Genomic DNA, 17,532 nt, shown 5'->3' with positions numbered 1-17,532 from the left:
AGAGGTCACATGCATGAGTCTAGGGAGTGAGAGGGCCCGGTTTGGTACTCTCATCTTCAAAGCACTGTCAAAGAAAAGGAAAGAAGGGGCTCCTTCGAAAAGAAGGCATGGCTGTGGGGTGGCAAGAGAGCTTTCAGGGCATCACCACAGGGTCAGAGAAATCCAAGCCTGGATTTTCCTCAGAGCTAATTTGGGGGAAGTCCCTGGCAGTCCAGTGGTTTAGGATTCCACGCTTCCACTGCAGGGGACACAGGTTCAATCCCAGGTCAGGGAACTAAGACTTCCACATACCCTGATGTGCAGTTTAAAAAAAAATGGTTAATTTTTTTTCCAGGGGTCCTTCAGGGAAATACCCTCTTCTTCTAGGTTAGTCCTGGGAGCCTGTGAGGCCTCTGACCGGCAGCTCCAGAATATTCCTAGTTTGCCACCCAATACACACTCATGAGTTCTTTTTCAATGACCTTCTTGAATAAGGTCAGCCCAGTGGGGACCCCCAGGCCCTGTGACTGGCAGGGCAGGGGCGGGAGGCCTGCAGCCATCCTACAGGAAAGCCTTGGAGCCAGAAGACCTGGGTGGCCCTGGCTCTGGGACCCCCTTCTTGGAGGCCTCAGATGAGTCCCTTAACCCCACGGGACCCCTTCCTGTCCTCAGTGAGAGGGGGCTGAGCAGGGTTTCTCCTGCTTGGGGGAGGTGCTAATGTCCGGGGCTCCTGTGGGAACGTGAGCCTCACATCCTTTCAGCCCCCAGCTGTGGGTGCCCCCCTCCCCAGTTGTGGGAAGAAGGGAGAGAACAGGAGGGAATCCACCAGGCAGGCAGAGGGATTAAGTTCCAGGCACACTCATTAGGGGAGTCTGCTCCTTCCCCTCCCTCAGCCCAGCCTGCTGTCCTGGTCTGGACACCCGGTCATGCGAAGGCAAGACTGAGAAGGCATCTACTGTCCTGGGGCCTCTGAACCACCAGGCCGGCGGACAGGGTCCCCAGGTGTCTTGTCACCTGGGGAGGGAACCACCTTCCCATCAACCTCCTGCTCTTTTCTCTCCTAAGTGCCCTCTGTTTCCCAACACTTGGCATAGGCCTGATGCAGAGCGAGCATGTAGCAAGCATAATACTTCCTGGGGCAGCGCACCAACAGAAAGGCTTGGTGCCCACGGTTCCCGTTCTCCGGGGAAGGTAAGGGAAGAGGGTCTGCCCAGTTTGGCCCGGCCCCTAGGCGTCCAAAGACTGACAGCCTCCCAGGTATGAATCAGCCCAAGAGAACACCTGGACATCCTGACCCCCAGTTTAGAAAGGGCCCTGAAGCACAGACCACTCTGGTTCAAATTCAGAGCCCAGAGCAAGCCTCCTGCTGAGGGTCCAGCCCCACTGCAGACACAGAGCAAAGATCCCCATCTGTGGTGCTTTATTATCATAATCATCAGGTATAAACAGTGGTGGTATACAAGGGCCAAGTTCCTCTCCAGGTAGCTCCTGTGAATAAGCAAGAGAACAGGGTAAGGAAGAGAAAGGGGAGCCATGCACTGAGCTTGGAGAGCCTGGGCCCATAACTCAACCCACGCGCAGCCCAACTGCTAATAGCCACTCCTCCAGGGTCGTCACTCCTCCAGGGTCGCTGCTTCACTTCTGTTAACAGGGCACAGTCAAGGTATAAGCTCCACGAGGGCAGAAATGGTGTCCGACTTTTTCTGTGCGTTTCCCATGCCTGCCATAGTGCCTGGCAGGTAATAAGTGTTCAATAAACCCCATACTAGAGGATGCAAAAGGACCCTCTAAGGAGCCATGACAGCAGTTATTTACAAAGGCAATTCAGGCTTAGCAAGGTTGAAGAACTTGTTCAAGGTCACACAGCTGGTAGGCTGCAGGATTTGAACTCAAGCAGTCTGGCTCCTTAGCCTGTGCGTCTCACCAATCCACTCTGCTGCCTTCCACACACCTAGTATCAGCAAGTACACACTCACATATACACAGCACACAAAACACTACCCACGTTCACATGCAGCACAGACAAAACACAATTTAGATTCACTGTGCGCACGCACGCGCGCACACACACACACACACACACACACACACACGGATGTCCAGTCGTTAGTGGTGTCTTTGGCTGGCACCCAGAACAGGGAGGGGCTCACTTAGAGAAGGGAGAGCTCCGTGGGCCCAACTGGCCAGCCCAGAGATACCCGGTCTTCACTTCACCGCTGCCCCCCTTACCCTGTCTCTAGTTCTTTTCCCTCCAGGAAGCCAAGTCCAATGCCGGGAGCCTACTGCAGCTGACAAAGTCCCGAGGGAATGTGTTGGACATGAAGATGTTGTTCTTGGACACGACAGTGATGCCTGTGTTGTCACAGATGATGCGAGGCAAGGAGATTTTGGCCAGGGCCTTCTGCTGCCGTGTGCTGAACACGCCCTTGTTCTGCCACCAGAACCTGCACGGGAACACCCACGGCCACTGTGCCTGAGGCCCTCCTGGGCTGGGAGGACACCCACTGGCTGGAGCTGTTCCTGGGTGACAGAGGACCACGGCAGACAGTGGCCCCACGGCACAGGAGAGCTCCAGGCCCTCGGGCAGCCCGGGGGCGGCGGGGGTGGGGTGCGGTTCAAACAAATAAAGCCCCACTCACAGCTGCCCAGGTGCCCCTCCAAACCCATTCCCACCCCAGCAGCCTCCAGGCATCACTAATGACAGGAGAGCCCACTCCCCCATGAGACCCTGGGCCCTGGACAGGGCTACATCCAGGCAAGGAGACAGGATCTAGGGAGTGGTGTCTCATTTGTCCACCCAGAGAGGGACACCTTGTTAAAAGTTTCCCCAAGGCACAGTTCGGGCCAGGTGAGAACTGGGTGTGACAGAGGTCAGGCCCACAGTGGAATGAAAACAGGAGCAGAGGCCGAGGTGGGGGGGGGGGGGGCGGAGCAAGGATGGGAGCTTCCAGTGGAGACTGGTGGCCCCGTGACTGCACCTGGGACCCGGAGAAGCAGTGACTAAGGGTGGCATTTTCTCTGCCCACTCCTTGACAACCGCGGGTCCAGATCCCTCCATTTTGCACCCCCAACAGCTTCAGGGTGCATCAGTGATGACCTTGAGACTCCCCAGAGCACACTGGAAAATCACGGACTCCTTCTAGCAGGAGGAAGCTGGGGGTCCCCCTGAGGGTCAGGGACAGGCCGGGCCTCCGTCCTCACCGGTCACCATCGCGGAGCTTCCTGAACTGGGTCCCAATGAGGCAGGCGAGCAGCGGGCCCACGCGGCCATATTTGTTCAAGGGCTCGGCCACACCGCCCATCCAGATATCAATGTTGTTGGGCGTGCGGTACAGGGCCATCAGCTTCCTCGCCAGGTCCAGGTTCTTCAGGACTGTGCCCAGCTCCCCCACCGTGCTGGGCTCTGGGAGCCCGCAGAATCGCCTCCAGGCTTTGTACCCTGTATGGGAGAAGTGGAGAGTGGCTGTGGGTGGGTCCCAGAAAGGCCACCCTCCCAACACAGTGAGGCCACATACCGAGGCCCATGCAGGAAAGGACACAAAAGGGCTGCTACCAGTCTACAAAGCCCCCAGGGAATCCTCTGGTCTCCCCAGGAGCCTGGGTGCAGTTGGGTCTCTCTAGGAGCCTCTCTGTCTTCCCTTTCCCTTCCACTCTAAGGTAAATCCTAAATTGTCATCACTCCCGCTGGGTCCAAGAACAGGAGCATGTCCTTGCCCCTGTGGAGATCTCAGACCCATGATGGATGCGGTGCATCTGGAAGGATCAGCCATACCAGCTGTCCCACAGCACAGGCATCAGCAGGACGGTAGGCTGATCTGGGCTCCCATTCCAGCTCTGTCCCTGACTCGGCTGAAGAACCCAGGCAGGTTTTGAATTTCTCCAAGCCTCAGTTTCCTCATCAGTAAAATGACGGTGGTTTAGTCGCTAAGTTGTGTCCGACTCTTGCGATCCCATGGTCTGTAGCCCGCCAGGCTCCTCTGTCCATGGGATTCTCCAGGTGAGAATACCAGAGTGGATTGCCATTTCCTTCTCCGCATCAGTAAAATGGAAGTGATAATAATCTCTTCCCCTCAGCATTCACATAAAATGAAGCAAAATGGAATAGGATGGAGACAGGTTTTCAGGGCAGTAGGGGCTTGTTGTTATTATGGTCCTGCTCTAAGTTGGGGGGGTTCCAGCAACACAAAGGAGGTAGAAGGTGCTGGAAATGGGGCAGAGGGGCCCAGGGAGAGGTAGGGGCCTGACCTCAGGCCGCATCCTAAGAGACAGGTTCTGAGGGTTGAGGGGGGATGCCCCGGTAGCAGGACAGGCGCTGGACTGGGAGGCGGGGTGGGCCCGGGGGGCTGGGGCAGCCCCCTCACCAGGAAGGCCGTGGTCGCGGCTGCGCTGCATGTTGAGCGCGGGCAGGTCCAGCCCGATCCTCATGACCTGCTCAAACAGCCGCTCCCGGATCTCATCCACCGCGATTTGGTTCTGGCGGTTCAGCTTCGCAGGGGTGGCCATGAGGCCGCGCAGGATGGGGTCGATGCCACCTGGGGCAAAAGGAGCACGCTGGGGGAGGGTCTGGCTCGGTATCGGAGCTCAGACTGCAGCGAGGTGGGCCCCGGGGCAGGGGCGGAGAGCGCTGAGCACATGTGGCTCCTGGCGCCACGGTCCCCTAGTGCGCAGATCCTCACTTAAGCTCTGCGGTCTCGGCCGATAAAGCCCTTCAAACTCGTCAGGCTCAGATGCTCCCAGCCCTCCTGGGTCCCTGAGGATCACAACGCACAGGAAGGAGCCAGCTCCCTGTAAGCCATCTCACCCCCTCTCTCTTGTTCGTTGTGCAAGCAGAGTCAAGTGAACCAGGCTGGAAATCAGATGCCCCAAAGATGGAAGGAAAGAAGATTTATTCCGCCCTAGCTCCCTGTGACCAAGTCCATGCCCCCCCCGCCTCGGCTGCCAGTTTACTCCCTCACTCCCCGGCCGAGGTCTTGCTCACCTTCGAACACAACCCTCCAGCTGGCAAAAAAGACCCTGCTGAGCGGCACGCGGGGGTTGGGCTGCATAGGTTGGTATCGATCGTTCAGGCGGAACATGAAGGGTTGGATGAGGGTGTGGCCGTAGCGGAAGGCGTTGGTGAAGACGTTCGCGATGCGCGGGTCCACCGAGTCGTTGTAGGAGCGGTACCGGGGCAGGTACTTCCGCATGGCCTCCCGCCCCAGAACCAGGGGCAGGTAATCCCTGTAAGTGATGATCTAAAGGAAAGTCACTCAGAGTGGCCTCTCCACTCACCCCTCCCTGCGAATTCTTCACCTGCTCCTGACTCGACGGGATCCCTCCCTCGTCTAAGGCCAAGGATTTGCCTCCCACAGTACTGGACCTGGGTCTCACAGAGTGAGACCAAGTCGCATAAATAGGGCTGAGTGCTTGCTTACTGTGTGACCTTAGGCCAGTTGTTAACCTCTCTGAGCCCCAGTTCCTCAAATGTAAATTACGGATAATTATGCTGCACTCGCCTTAGAGGATTAAATAATAAAAGGTTTTGTGAGTCTTCATAGCTCCCTTGCCCTTGAGTTATTCCTGTCTCATTTCTCTTACTAACATACTAGCTCCTTGAGGGCAAGGGTTGGACCTCATTTCTCTTGAAATTACTCAGTCCACAGCAAAGTGCCTGGCTCCAGTAGGGTTCAATATATTGTCTGCAGAAGGAGGGGAGGCAAAATGGAAAAGGGCCACCTTAGGTGATTTCTTACAGTGAAAAGAGAGGAGAGGGAACAGACACACTCTAGATTCTAGACTCTGGAATCTCCTCTCAGAGTTAAACAAATCTCATTTAAGTTCTTAGTGCCAATGGAAAACTGGTCGCCCTCAGCACCAGCAACTCTCTCCACTCCAAAGTTGAGGAGTATTAACAAGTGGTGTGTGTATGTGTGTGTGTGTGTGTGTGTGTGTGTGTGGTGTGTGCACTCGAGTGCATGTTCATGACCTGGGAGAGGATGAGGATGCTGGAGCATCAAAACTTGGGAGAAAGGAAATCCCCTGGCAGTCCAGTGGTTTGGACTCTGCGTTTCCACTGCAGGGGGTACAGGTTCAATCCCTGGTTGGGGGACTAAGATCCCAAAGGCTAAGGAGACCCACCTGTTTAAACCTGTCAGTATCATTCCTGGTAGACAGGAAAGTAGAAAGGAGAGCAAGCCTGGGAAAGAGGGGATGAAAGGCAAGTGACCCTTGTCAGGCACTTAGTATCTGCCAGGTGTTTTCATATACCTCATGAGGGTTAATTTGCACAGCTAAGATGCAGCAGAGGCACTTTGGCATCCCAAGTCTGCTTACCCCTGGCATCACAGATGCCCAGGACTGCCTACCTGGACCATGGCTCCCACGATCTTTCGGGCTTCCTGATAGAGCTTCTCTCCGTCCCAGTGGGCGTTCAGGCGCTTGAGCTCTGTGGCCAGCCGGTTGTGCTCTCGCAAAAAGAGTGTGTGCATGGAGGTGAGCTCAGGCATCTCACTCGAACGGGAATCCCCTTGGGGAAGCAAAAGCTACTGTCATTCCTAAGACCTCCTTCCCAGAAAGGACTTGCTCCACTGAAACTCTCTCTGGGGCCAAGGCCTCAAATACTGCTTATCTCCACTCAACTTTTCACATCATGCTCAGTCTGCACCTCATCTAAGAGGCCTCCCTTGATTCCCTGGTCCACCATAACAGCTCTTCAGTGCTGGCCGGAGATGATGCTCATTTACTCAGCATCATATCTGACAGAAGACTTGCCACCTCCCCATACCTGAGACTGCTAGCACCTGGAGGACAAGGACCATGGCTTGTGCCTTTTTGTACCTGACCCTCCCACCCAACATACACATGAACACATGGGGTTTAACACACTGCCTGGGACGAAATAGGAGATCCATGAGTACTGCTTGATTGACATTTTCTTGATTCAGGGAAGGCCAAAAAAGTAGCATGCATGTTGGCTCTCCCTGTTTTCCTGCCCATGTCAGACACAGCAAATGATCACAGCCTTTACTCCTGATAAAATTAGACACAGACTTCCCTGGTGGTCCAGTGGTTAAGAATCTGCCTGCCAATGCAGGGGACATGGGTGTGATCCCTGGTCTGGGAAGATCCCACATGCCATGGAGCAACTAAGCCAGTGTGCCACACCTACTGAAGTCTGCGTGCCCGAGAGCCTGTACTTCACAACAAAAGAAGCCACCACAGTGAGAAGCCCACACTGTGACTAGAGAGTAGTTCCCACTTGCCACAACTAGAGAAAGCCTGCACACAGCAATGAAACACTGAAGACCCAACGCAGCCAAAAATAGAAATTAATTAAAAATTAATATAAAAAAGAAATCGGATGCAACTTCAGACCCCTTCTTAACACAGGACTCTAGAAAGCCACTACCACCTGCTCAGAGCTGCCATTCCCACTTTACTACATGCTAACTGTGCAGCCTGCTTGGGAGAGGGAGGGCACAGGATGTTTGAAGGCCACACCTGAGACTATTCAAAAGAACCAAGAGTGACCCTCTGATCTTTCTAGTCCTCCCCAAACCCTGTTCTGGAAGATCAGGACCAGGCCCATTTCTGCAAGACACTGGGTTCAGTCCTCCCCAGCTCTAAGAGTCGGTGGCAAAGAAATTCCCTGAGACTAGCTTTTTCTTCTCATTACTTGACAGAGGTCAAGACCATCCAGGCCGGGGACATGTGACTCAACACCATGTGGAGACGGAGGACTGCTACTCTTTCCCCTCTAGCCCAGAAAAGTCCACAGTGGGGCTGACCGTGATTCTCCTCCCCAGGGTCCAGCCAGCAGCAGCCATCATGAGGAGAGGTTGAGAGGCCAGAGAGAAGGGCCTCAGACCACTGCTGGGTTCATAGTTAAAAACACTGTATCAAGTAAAATTTCTGGGCACAGCCACCATCACTGCCCCAACCTTATCCCCAGGACTGCCAGTTGTCTAAATCGAAAATCTCACCCTCTTTGATTACAGGGAATCAAGGTGGGTAGGTGGTGATGTTCTGGAGCAGCTCTGTCCCACAGAAATTCTGCACTGATGAAAACGTTCTACATTTGAGCTGTCCTGTACAGAAGCCACTAGCCTATGGGGATACTGAACACTTGAAATGAGCACTTGAGAGGTAGCCAGCACAGTGGAGCAGGCTTGTTTTCAATTTAAGCTAAATTACATATAAATGAAAATAGCCATGTGTGCCTAGTGTCTGCCATATTGGATGCTGTCCTAGAGGGCTGAGGGCACCATGCTGCTCTCCGTGTCTTTGGTTTCCTGTCCCTGGAGGATTCAGCTTTCCCCTCTGGCAGAGCCCACACGGAAAGGGAGCAACAGAGAAAGGGCTAGATAGATGGAGCCAGGCGCCTTGGCCATCCCTGAGTCTCCTTCTTAGGTTTGAGGTTTTTGTTGTTGTCGTTTTGGGGGTTTGTTTTTGTTTTGCCTTTCTGGCTCCATCCAACTTGTTACCAAGGCAACTGGATTCACATCATGTAAGTTCCTGAGGGCAGTCTCTCTGAATGCTAACCCCACAAGGGGCTCTGCAATAGGCTCGCCGTGGATCCAGTAGGGGGCGCCCTGCATCAGTCCAGGTTCCTGCGCCAGACTGACCTGCCAGGAAGCAGGGGACGTTCGCCGAGCGGTTGGTGAGGAGGCAGGGGTCATCGTGCAGGTTGTCGAAGGGCAGCAGGGCCCGGCCGTTGTCCTGGAAGCGGGTGTTGACGGCCAGCAGCCCTAGCTGGTTGGTCAGGTTGCGCAGCCTCATGGCCAAGGGGTCCTCGCTGCCATAGACCATGCTGGCATCCACGAAGGAGGTGAGCGCGTTGATCTGATTGCGGATGGTGATGTTGCCCTGGGTGCAGGCCGGACAGGAGCGGAAGAAAGGGATGCAGTCCTGTTGGTTCTTGATGCGGGGGTCATTGGGCGGGATCTGAGGTGCAGAGAAAGGCCCCGCGGGCTCGCCGAGGCCAGAGACAGAGGTCAGGAGTGGCTCTCCCTGGTCCACCCGCCTTTCTAGGCCCTGAATTCCCACCAGGGAAGCCGTCTGGAACCCAGGACCAGAGCGGGCAACCCAGACAGTAAACAGAGCCACTCGGACCCCCTCAGCTGGCAGGAAGGCTTCTCAAGGCTTCAGAGGGATGAGCCTAAGGTCCCACCGGCAGAGCGCCTCTGAGCTGGAGAGGCGGTGACTGGAGGGCAGGCATGAGGACCTGGGCCCCCTGGAGGGCGCTGGCCAGTCCTCCGACCCTCCCCCTCAACCTCCTTTCTCTCCTCTCCTCTGACTCTGTTCCTCTCTCCTCCGTTCTCTGGCGCTCTCTCTGCTCTCTGGCGGCCTCCTCTTCTTTTCCTTCCCCCTCTTGTTTCTCCGTCTCTCACTCCAGCCCCTGTCTGCTTCTCTCTGGGACCCTGCTTCCTTCCTTCTTTCCCCTGCTACCTACTCTGCACGTGTCCACTCTCAGCCCCGCTCCAACCCCACTACCAGGCTCTGTGTGATGTGGGCTGGGAGTAGGGGCCCCCCTGAGTAGGGAAGGAAGACGACTGAGCCCCCCGGCGCTTGCACACAGAAGTTTGAGGGACAGTGGAAAGGTCGTCAGCCCAGAGAGGGTGGGAGATGCTGAGGGGTGGAAGGAGGGGTGGTCAGGGCCAGGCTTGCTGGGACCCGGGGAAGGAAAGCTGGGCAGGAAGGGAGGTGGCCCCTTCAGGGAACGATGCCCCCCTCCCCGACCCGGCGGGCTGCAGGGTGGGGCCGGGAGGAAGCACCTTGAGCGGGAAGCACGGTGGCTGCTGCAGGCAGCTGGTCTCACAGTTGACTCCGGTGAGGAAGGAGACGCGGGCGGCCGGTTCGGGGGTGAAGTCGAGGTCGTGGTCGAGCAGCTGGCCCCACTGCATGAACATGAGCGAGCGCTCCTGATCCGGAGTCAGCTTCTCCGTGGGGAAGCGCACGATCTCGTTGGACACAGCGCGAGCCTGTGGGACACGGGGCGTCAGGGGCCGCGGTCTCGGCCGGGCTGCGCCCCCTCCGCCCGGCCGGGGCTCACCAGGGGCACCAGGAAGCCGTTGCGTTTGACCCCGGGGGTCCAGCCAAAGGGCAGCGAGAAGCCGTCCTCGTACTCCGCCGGCAGCCAGCGTGCAAAGGCGCGGTTGGAAGCCCCCAGCGTGGGGCTGCGCCTGCAGGGGCGGGAACACAGGGCACTGACACCCCTTGGTAGGGTCCCCAGCCTCCAGCCACTGCCCATCAAGGGCCAGCCCCCAGCAGCCGCACCTGTTGTTACACTGCCCGGTGATGGTTCGGTACTTGTCCTTCTCTGGGCAGCTCACCCCCAGGTCCTGGTGGGCGCAGCCGCTAGTCTTGGACAGTAGGTTCAGCTGGGCCGGGGTCAGCACGTCTGTGGACCGGGACAAGTAGGAGGCAAGTGGGAGCTGAGCCCCTGTTTTCTACCTACTGCTGGGGAGCCTTGCTTGGGGGATGTGGCCTGAGGACATAGTGGGGGGATGCTAGGATACCCCCCGGAAGGAGGGTTGGGAGAACCACAGGGATTGAGTGAGGCGCAGGAACTGTACCTGTGACATTGAAGCGGCCTGGCCACAGGGCCCTCAGCTTCCTCTCCAGCAGGCCGAGGGCCACGTGCAGGTAGTCAGCCGCCCTCACAGCAGTCCTGGTGGCCGCCACTGGCTGCTTGAAGTAGGACAGGAGTTCCATGGGGCTGGCCGAGCCGCTGTGAAGCCGCTGCTTGATGCTGCTTGGGGGAGGGAGGGGTGAGCCCAGAGAAAGGAGATGGAGACACTCAGCAGGGCCTCAGCCCAGAGCTGTGGGCTCGAAGGACCCATTGCCGGGAAGCAGGTTTGTCTTTTTAAACACGGTTTGGACCTGGGAGTCCAAAGACAAGGCCATGGGAAGCATGGTCTTTAAAACGTTTTCACACCCAAAGGTAGAAAGACCAACCGGCAGAGGGCCCCACCTCCAGCCACATGTTCCCCGCTGCCTGTTCCTTCTCTGAAAGGCAGGGACAGCCTCACCGAGAAGCCCCACCTTTCCCGCTGCTCCTTGTAGGCTTTGTCCACTAGCCGCTTGGCCTCCTCCATGCAGGTCAGCACCACCGAGGTCTCCACTTCCCCCGGGACAGCTGCCCAGAACAGAGGTCAGGAGGTCAGCAATGGACCCAAAGCCCCCATCGGGATCCAGAGCCTGGGTGGCTTACAAGAAGGAAAGGGATCCAGGGGACTCAGAACTACCCTCAACACACCACCTTTTCCCTTCTTTCTGAACTGTTACCTGGAGGGGCACCCTCTGAGGGCTGGAGCACGATCAGAACCACCAGGAGTCCCGCCGGGCCCAGGAGCAGCTTCATCTCTGCAACAAGACCCCTTGCCCACGAAGTGTGCAAAGCCCACAGTGAGTGTGGAAGATGAGCCGCCTCCTCCCAGGCCCCTCACCCCCTCCTTCTCACCCAGTGCCCCCGCAGTGGGTTCTGCCTACAGACAGAATCTAGGACCCCACCTCCAAAGTTCCAGTGCTCCACCTGGCATAGGCATTACCTCTTAGCTGAATCTGGGCTTTTATGTCCTCCAGGCTGGGGGAGGGATGGTGCAGGTGGGTCCCGCCCCTGGAGACTAAAGTCTCTCTCCTCCCTCTCTGGGACCAGGGAGCACAGAAAGAGCCCCCTCATATGGAAGAAACAGGCAACGGAGGAGGGACCAAAACCATCTTCAGCTTGTGAACTGAGCACACCTCCAGAGAAACTCAGCTCCCCATGTGTGCCTAGACCAGTGCTGTCCCCAAAGGGTACAAAATTTTATCCCCCTCTCCAAAATTCTGGTTCAACTGAGTATCCAGGGTTCCTTTGCAAGGGATGAAAGTTAGGAACCAACAGCCCAGGGAATAATGGGAAACAGAAATGGGAGTGATAATGGCCCCATCTGCCTCCGGACACCGTTCCCCCATGCTCAACAGTAACCAGGCCCCTGTGGCCAACCGTGGTGGACAGCCCCTCATTCTTGAAGAAGGCTAAGGGGACAGGAAATCTGACTGGAGACCGTTGAGCTTCACAGGAAAGAGGAGTGTGGGGGCTATGGGCTGAGGACCAAGGGAACTTCCTCTATCCCTCTCCTCATCTCCTTTTCTCTTGGCTCTTGGCAGGGGACTGCCTCCAACACCCCCTCCATCTGCTCCCAGATTTCAGGAACCAGGAGAGAACAGAGCTGGTTGTGGTTAGTGGTCAGCTGGGTGACGCAGCCCAAACCCAGAGGAAGGCTGGCAAAGGGAGTGCCAGCAGGAAAGGTACCCTACGACTAATGATGGTGTTCATCCACCTTCTTGTACCCTCGTCAGGCTGGGCACATGCCAACCATGGCCCCCATGTCCTATTTGGTCTACCCACACCTCCTACCTCCAGACACCCTCCTACACTCACTCTTGCCATCTATCCCCAGACCACATCTTGGCCGAGGAACAAGGGACAGCGACATCTTTCTGGTGTACCTTCCCACCTGCCAGGAAGCAGAGTCCAGGGCCTCACGAGAGAGGGGGCCATTCTTCCAGCCTCGTTCTTCCAGGGCTTGCTATGTGTGAACTTGGACAAGTGGCTCTCTGTGAATCAGGTTCTAGAATTTTATAGGCTTTTGAAAAATACTTTTTTTTAAATACTGTAATGTATTTCCATTCATGAAATGTTATAGAATAAATAAATAAGCTATTTACAAACAGGTGAGATTATGGGTAATTTTCTTCTTTCCAGCTTTGTCATCTTTCACATAAATAAGAAACAGGAAGGAAAATAATTTCCCATACTCCTAGCACTGACTAATCATCCCATTTCATAATTTGATATGTAGATGTAGATATAATATGCACTTTATTTATTTATTATTTCATCTTAGCTGCACTGGGTCTTTGTTGCTGCTTATGGGCTTTCTCCGCTTGCGGCAAGCAGGGGCTACTCTCCAGTTGCGTTGCACAGGCTTCTAACTGCAATGGCTTCTCTTGTTGCAGAGCATGTGTTCTGGGCATGCAGGCTTCAGTAGTTGCAGCATGCAGGCTTAGTAGTTGTTGAACACAGGCTCTAGAGCTCAGGCTTAGTAATTGTGGTGCTTGGGCTTTGTTGCCCCTTGGCATGTGAAATCTTCCCAAACCAGGGGTGGAGCCCATGTCCCCTGCATTGGCAGGTGGATTCTTAACCGCTGGGCTACAGGAAAGTCCAATATGTATTTCAAACAGTGATAAGAACATACTTATCCCTGATGGTCCAGTGAATAGCACTTGGCATTTTCACTGCCGTGCCCTGGGTTCAACTCCTGGTCAGGGAACTAAGATTCTGCAAGACGCAAGGTATGACCAAAAAAAAAAAGAACATACTTTAAATATTATTTTATAATCTGACTTTTAATACTTAATTTAGCCTGGAAATCTGTGTCAATAAACAGATTTATTTCATTCTTATGTCTGCATAATATTTTGTATGAGACGCTATGTTTTATTCACTAATCCTCTCTTGTTAAGATACTTGGGTCATTTCCTATTTTCACTGTTAGAAGCAGTACTAGGATTGTTATCCATGTAAATCTCCAGTCACCTCTTCAACTATTTCCTTAGGTAAAAAGTCCTGAAAGTAAAATTACTGCATATCTGGGTATCCACATTTTTAAAGCATTCACCCTCCCAGCCGTGCTTGGAACCACCCTATCACCCTCGTTAGCTCTGACAGTTAGTGTCCTTTTACTCTTTTAAGGCAATGGTCAGAGCCCAAGAGGGAAGAGATATTTAATACAAGCTCCTCTTAGCACAGATGAGAAAGACAGAGGTCTGGGAAGGAAATGACTTTGCTGAGAGCAGCAATGTGACACAGCTCTGAATAATCTAGTGGTCAGGTCTCAACTTACAAACAAGTGCTCTTTACCCAATGGCCTCTGAAGGTTTATTCCTGACCTTTCACCCAGGATTGTTCAATGAGTAAATACCAAGCCGCTGCACATGCCAGGTACCGTGCTGGCCATTGGGTGCCCTCTAGTGAGCAAAGACCCTGACCTCAATGAGCACAGGAGGATGCAGACCAACAGCACCCCAACAACCTTGGGCAGAATTCTTCAGGAGCATCAAAGAAGGCCTTTTTGAGGAGTTAGTACTTGAGATTGTCTTGAAGAATGTTTAGAAGTTGGACACAGGAAGGAAGAGCACTCTGGCCCCTGAGAATGACACAGCAAAGCTTTGACACTGGCAGGATTCATCCAGACAGTTCCAACATGGGGGAGAGGCTGGGGCAGGCTGAGGCTGATGAAGCAGGCTGAGGTCTAGGACACAGCACTCTTGCTGACCTCCTGAGAAGTCCTTGTTCTGAAGGCTCCAGGGAGCCATGGAGGCCCTGAAGTGCATGGTCAGAGTTCATTTTAGAAAGCTCACGTGGGCACTTTGGGGACCGGCCCAGAGGCCCAGTGCCAGGCATGAGGCATTGCAGTGATTCATAGGCATCAAGAGACCTGCCCTGATTTCTCACACACACGTGGCGATGAGGCAGTGAATTTTGAAAAACTGAAGCATTTTCAAAGAATGATACTAAAATGCCCTAAATTCTCTGTGGATGGAGGAGGATTCTCAACATGGACCATTCCAAACCACCTGCCTTTGGCCCACGGTGGGGGCTGTGGGCCTGCATTTGTGTGCAGAGGTTTGAGATGCTCTGTGATGATGTGAGATTCTCTTTATGATGTTTGCAACTAATTAGTAATGGGCCAAGTGACATCATTGCAAGGCTGACCAGTCTGTATCATTGTTGATTCCTCATCTCAGCCCTGTTTGTCTGAATGCATGCAGGCTAAGTTGCTTCAGTCATGTCCAACCCTTTGCGACCCTATGGACTGTAACCCACCAGGTTCCTCTATCCATGGGATTCTCCAGGCAAGAATACTGGAGTGGGTTGCCAAGCCCTCCTCCAGGGGTTCTTCCCAAGCCAGGGATTGAACCCTCATCTCTTACATCTCCTGCATTGGCAGGCGGGTTCTTTACCACTGGCGCCACCTGGGAAGCCCAGGTGTAACTGAGGCTCAGAGGGCTTCTCAGCATGCAGAGTAACCAGAAGGAGAATGTGTCTGCCAGAAGAGAGATTTCTGACAAACCTTGTGGCGCCAATTATCCCTAGCTTCCCATCCTGGGGTAGCCTCTGGAGGGCGCTGCTGAGACTGCTACATTTTAAGACTATATAGTCCTTTGCGGGGGAGAAGGCAATGGCAACCCGCTCCAGTACTCTTGCCTGGAAAATCCCATGGACGGAGGAGCCTGGTAGGCTGCAGTCCATGGGGTCGCTCAGAGTCAGACACGACTGAGCCACTTCACTTTCACTTTTCCCTTTCGTGCACTGGAGAAGGAAATGGCAACCCACTCCAGTGTTCTTGCCTGGAGAATCCCAGGGACGGGGGAGCCTGGCAGGCTGCCGTCTAAGGGGTCGCACAGAGGCGGACAGGACTGAAGCGACTTAGCAGTAGCAGCAGCAGTCCTTTGCGGGAGCCCCCCTCCACCCACACACACTGCTCACCTTCTCCCCACTTTACCTTCACAAACATCCCCACTCCGAAGGTGAAGTCCAACTGTCTGTGGGGTAACGGGCTCTCTCTGCTGCTACTGCTTGCAAAACAGTTTGTCTGTAGGGTAACGGGCTCTCGCTACTACTGCTTGCAAACAGTTTATTCTTTCTTAATGGTATTTAGGCAACAGTTCAGTTGGGATTACGGTCAGATTTCCTGTGTGCTGTGTGTGGCTGGAGTGAAGGAGGTTATGGAAGCTGGGGAGGGGGTAGGGACAGTGACTCCTCAAACACCCAAATTGCACCCAGTCCAAAGTCTCTGCTTTCTCTCTCCTTCAAGTTTTAAAAATTAATATAGAAGTATGCAAGTAATTAATACCCAGATATGTTTTGAATAAGATTAAAATGTTACAGGTCAGTTTCTGAATTAGATTATTACATAATTTTCTATTATAGTCCCTTCCCCCCACTCCTGAGACATAAATACTGTTGTCATTTCTGTGTTTGTCCTTCCAAATCTTTTTACCTTACATTCATTTATGCGGGTAGGTCTGTGGGTAATATTCTTGTTTCTTTATTTTTCCATAAATGATATCACATTATACATACTGTTCAGCAGCGTGCTCTCTCACTCAACAATAACTCTTGCAGATCTGTAATCATGTGTTATTTACAAAACTGTCTCACTTTAGACCCAAGAGACACAGGTTTGATCCCTGAATTAGGAAGATCCCCTGGAGTAGGAAACGGCAATCTGCCCCAGTATTCTTGCCTGGAAAATCCCATGGACAGAGGAGCCTGCCAGGCTATAGTCTAAGGGGTTGCAAGGTCAGACATTACTGAGCGGCTGAGCATACACACACGGTATTCTTTAGATGATATACCACCACTATGCAACCCTTTGTCTTTGTTGGAAGTTGACACTTTTCCATTTTTCACTATTAAAAACCATGCAGCAAGAGCCTCTTTGTGCGCACACACATGTGTTCTCCAGATTGAGAAGTAAGTCATAGGTTTTACGCATTTTAAATGTTTAATAGATATTTCCAAAAAAGTAAAATTCTTGTAGGCAAAGATTAGAATCACATTATCGGTTCAGTGTTTACTTCTTTGATTAATAGTTTGTGCATCATTTTAGTTGTATTTAGTTCTGTAAATTTCCTGTGTTTGGTTTTGTCTATCTTCCTATTGATTATCACTCTTTTTATTGAAGTACAAAGTTATTGTACATTCTGGATAAACAGTAATCTGTCACCTGTCTTGTGTGTTGCTAATATTTTTTTTCCAGTCTTGTCACTTTTCATTAATTTTTTGTAGGGTCTCAATTTTGAGGCCGTCTGATTTATCAATCTTTTCCTCTATGGATTTTCTTTTCAGACTTCAGAGGATCAACCCTTTTTCAAAAATCATAAACATATATATCCTCCTGCATGTTTTTCTAAAAGCTTTGTTGTTGTTCAGTCTCTAAGTCGTGTCCAACTTTTCATGACCCCGTGGACTGCAGCATGTCAGGCTTCCCTGTCCTTCACTATCTCCTGGAGTTTGCTCAAACTCATGTCCATTAAGTCGGTGATGCCATCCAACCATCTCAGCCTCTGTCGCTCCCTTCTCCTCCTGCCCTCAGTCTTTCCCAGCATCAGAGTCTTTTCCAGTGAGTCAGTTCTTCGCATCAGGTGACAGAAGTTTTGGAGCTTAGATTGCTAAGTCATCTGGAATTTTTGTGTGTGAATAGTGTAAGGGAGAGAGCTACCTTCATTTCCTTCCAAGTGGAAAACCAGTTGTCCCAATGCCTTTAACTGAATAATCTGTTAATTCTCCACTGAACTGAGATGCTACTTTTATCATTTACCATAAATGTGTGTGTTTCTAGATTATTCTGTTCTATTGATCTACTAGTCTATTTATCTGTTTCTATGTTAATATTAATCATTACAGTTGTCATAACTTTCTAATATGTTTTGATTTCTTATAAGATAAATTCTCCTTCCTCATTCTTCTTTTTCAGAAGAATCCTCAACATTCTAACATATTTACTCCCTCTTGTGAATTTT

At 52.9% G+C, this 17,532-nt stretch overlaps 1 protein-coding gene and 1 long non-coding RNA gene across 2 annotated transcripts; one reads left to right on the top strand and one right to left on the bottom strand.

The window, feature by feature from the left end:
* Positions 1 to 1,382: 1,382 nt before the first annotated feature.
* On the bottom strand, positions 1,383 to 11,496 carry MPO (myeloperoxidase). Its single transcript, XM_081585230.1, has 14 exons — positions 11,470 to 11,496; positions 11,245 to 11,336; positions 11,002 to 11,095; positions 10,533 to 10,708; positions 10,234 to 10,357; positions 10,010 to 10,139; positions 9,732 to 9,938; positions 8,583 to 8,901; positions 6,324 to 6,484; positions 4,958 to 5,213; positions 4,341 to 4,511; positions 3,181 to 3,418; positions 2,209 to 2,423; positions 1,383 to 1,467 (listed from the first exon to the last, which is right to left on the bottom strand). The coding sequence occupies exons 2-13, from the start codon at positions 11,318 to 11,320 to the stop codon at positions 2,216 to 2,218; spliced, it is 2,160 nt and encodes a 719-aa protein (XP_081441356.1). The 5' UTR covers positions 11,321 to 11,336; positions 11,470 to 11,496; the 3' UTR covers positions 1,383 to 1,467; positions 2,209 to 2,215.
* Positions 8,575 to 13,315, top strand: LOC145543508 (uncharacterized). The gene is made up of 7 exons (XR_014080752.1): positions 8,575 to 8,785; positions 8,989 to 10,380; positions 11,059 to 11,118; positions 11,251 to 11,364; positions 11,615 to 11,754; positions 12,109 to 12,249; positions 12,402 to 13,315. It is a non-coding gene; the product is annotated as an uncharacterized LOC145543508 (long non-coding RNA).
* The last annotated feature ends 4,217 nt before the right edge of the window (positions 13,316 to 17,532 follow it).

Source organism: Giraffa tippelskirchi, chromosome 3 (genome assembly GCF_054371585.1).
Source record: "Giraffa tippelskirchi isolate mGirTip1 chromosome 3, T2T-mGirTip1v1.2.pri, whole genome shotgun sequence".
Classification (NCBI taxonomy): Eukaryota; Metazoa; Chordata; class Mammalia; order Artiodactyla; family Giraffidae; genus Giraffa; species Giraffa tippelskirchi.
This window is presented reverse-complemented; position numbering and strand designations above follow the sequence as displayed.

Excerpts from the sequence above, each read along its gene's own strand:
- MPO (XM_081585230.1), bottom strand. The coding sequence starts at position 11,320 with ATGAAGCTGCTCCTGGGCCCGGCGGGACTCCTGGTGGTTCTGATCGTG. Across the intron at positions 6,485-8,582 it reads CGTCCCCTGCTTCCTGGCAG|GGGATTCCCGTTCGAGTGAG; the intron begins GTCAGTCTGGCG and ends TGCTTCCCCAAG. Across the intron at positions 5,214-6,323 it reads TCGTGGGAGCCATGGTCCAG|ATCATCACTTACAGGGATTA; the intron begins GTAGGCAGTCCT and ends ACTTTCCTTTAG.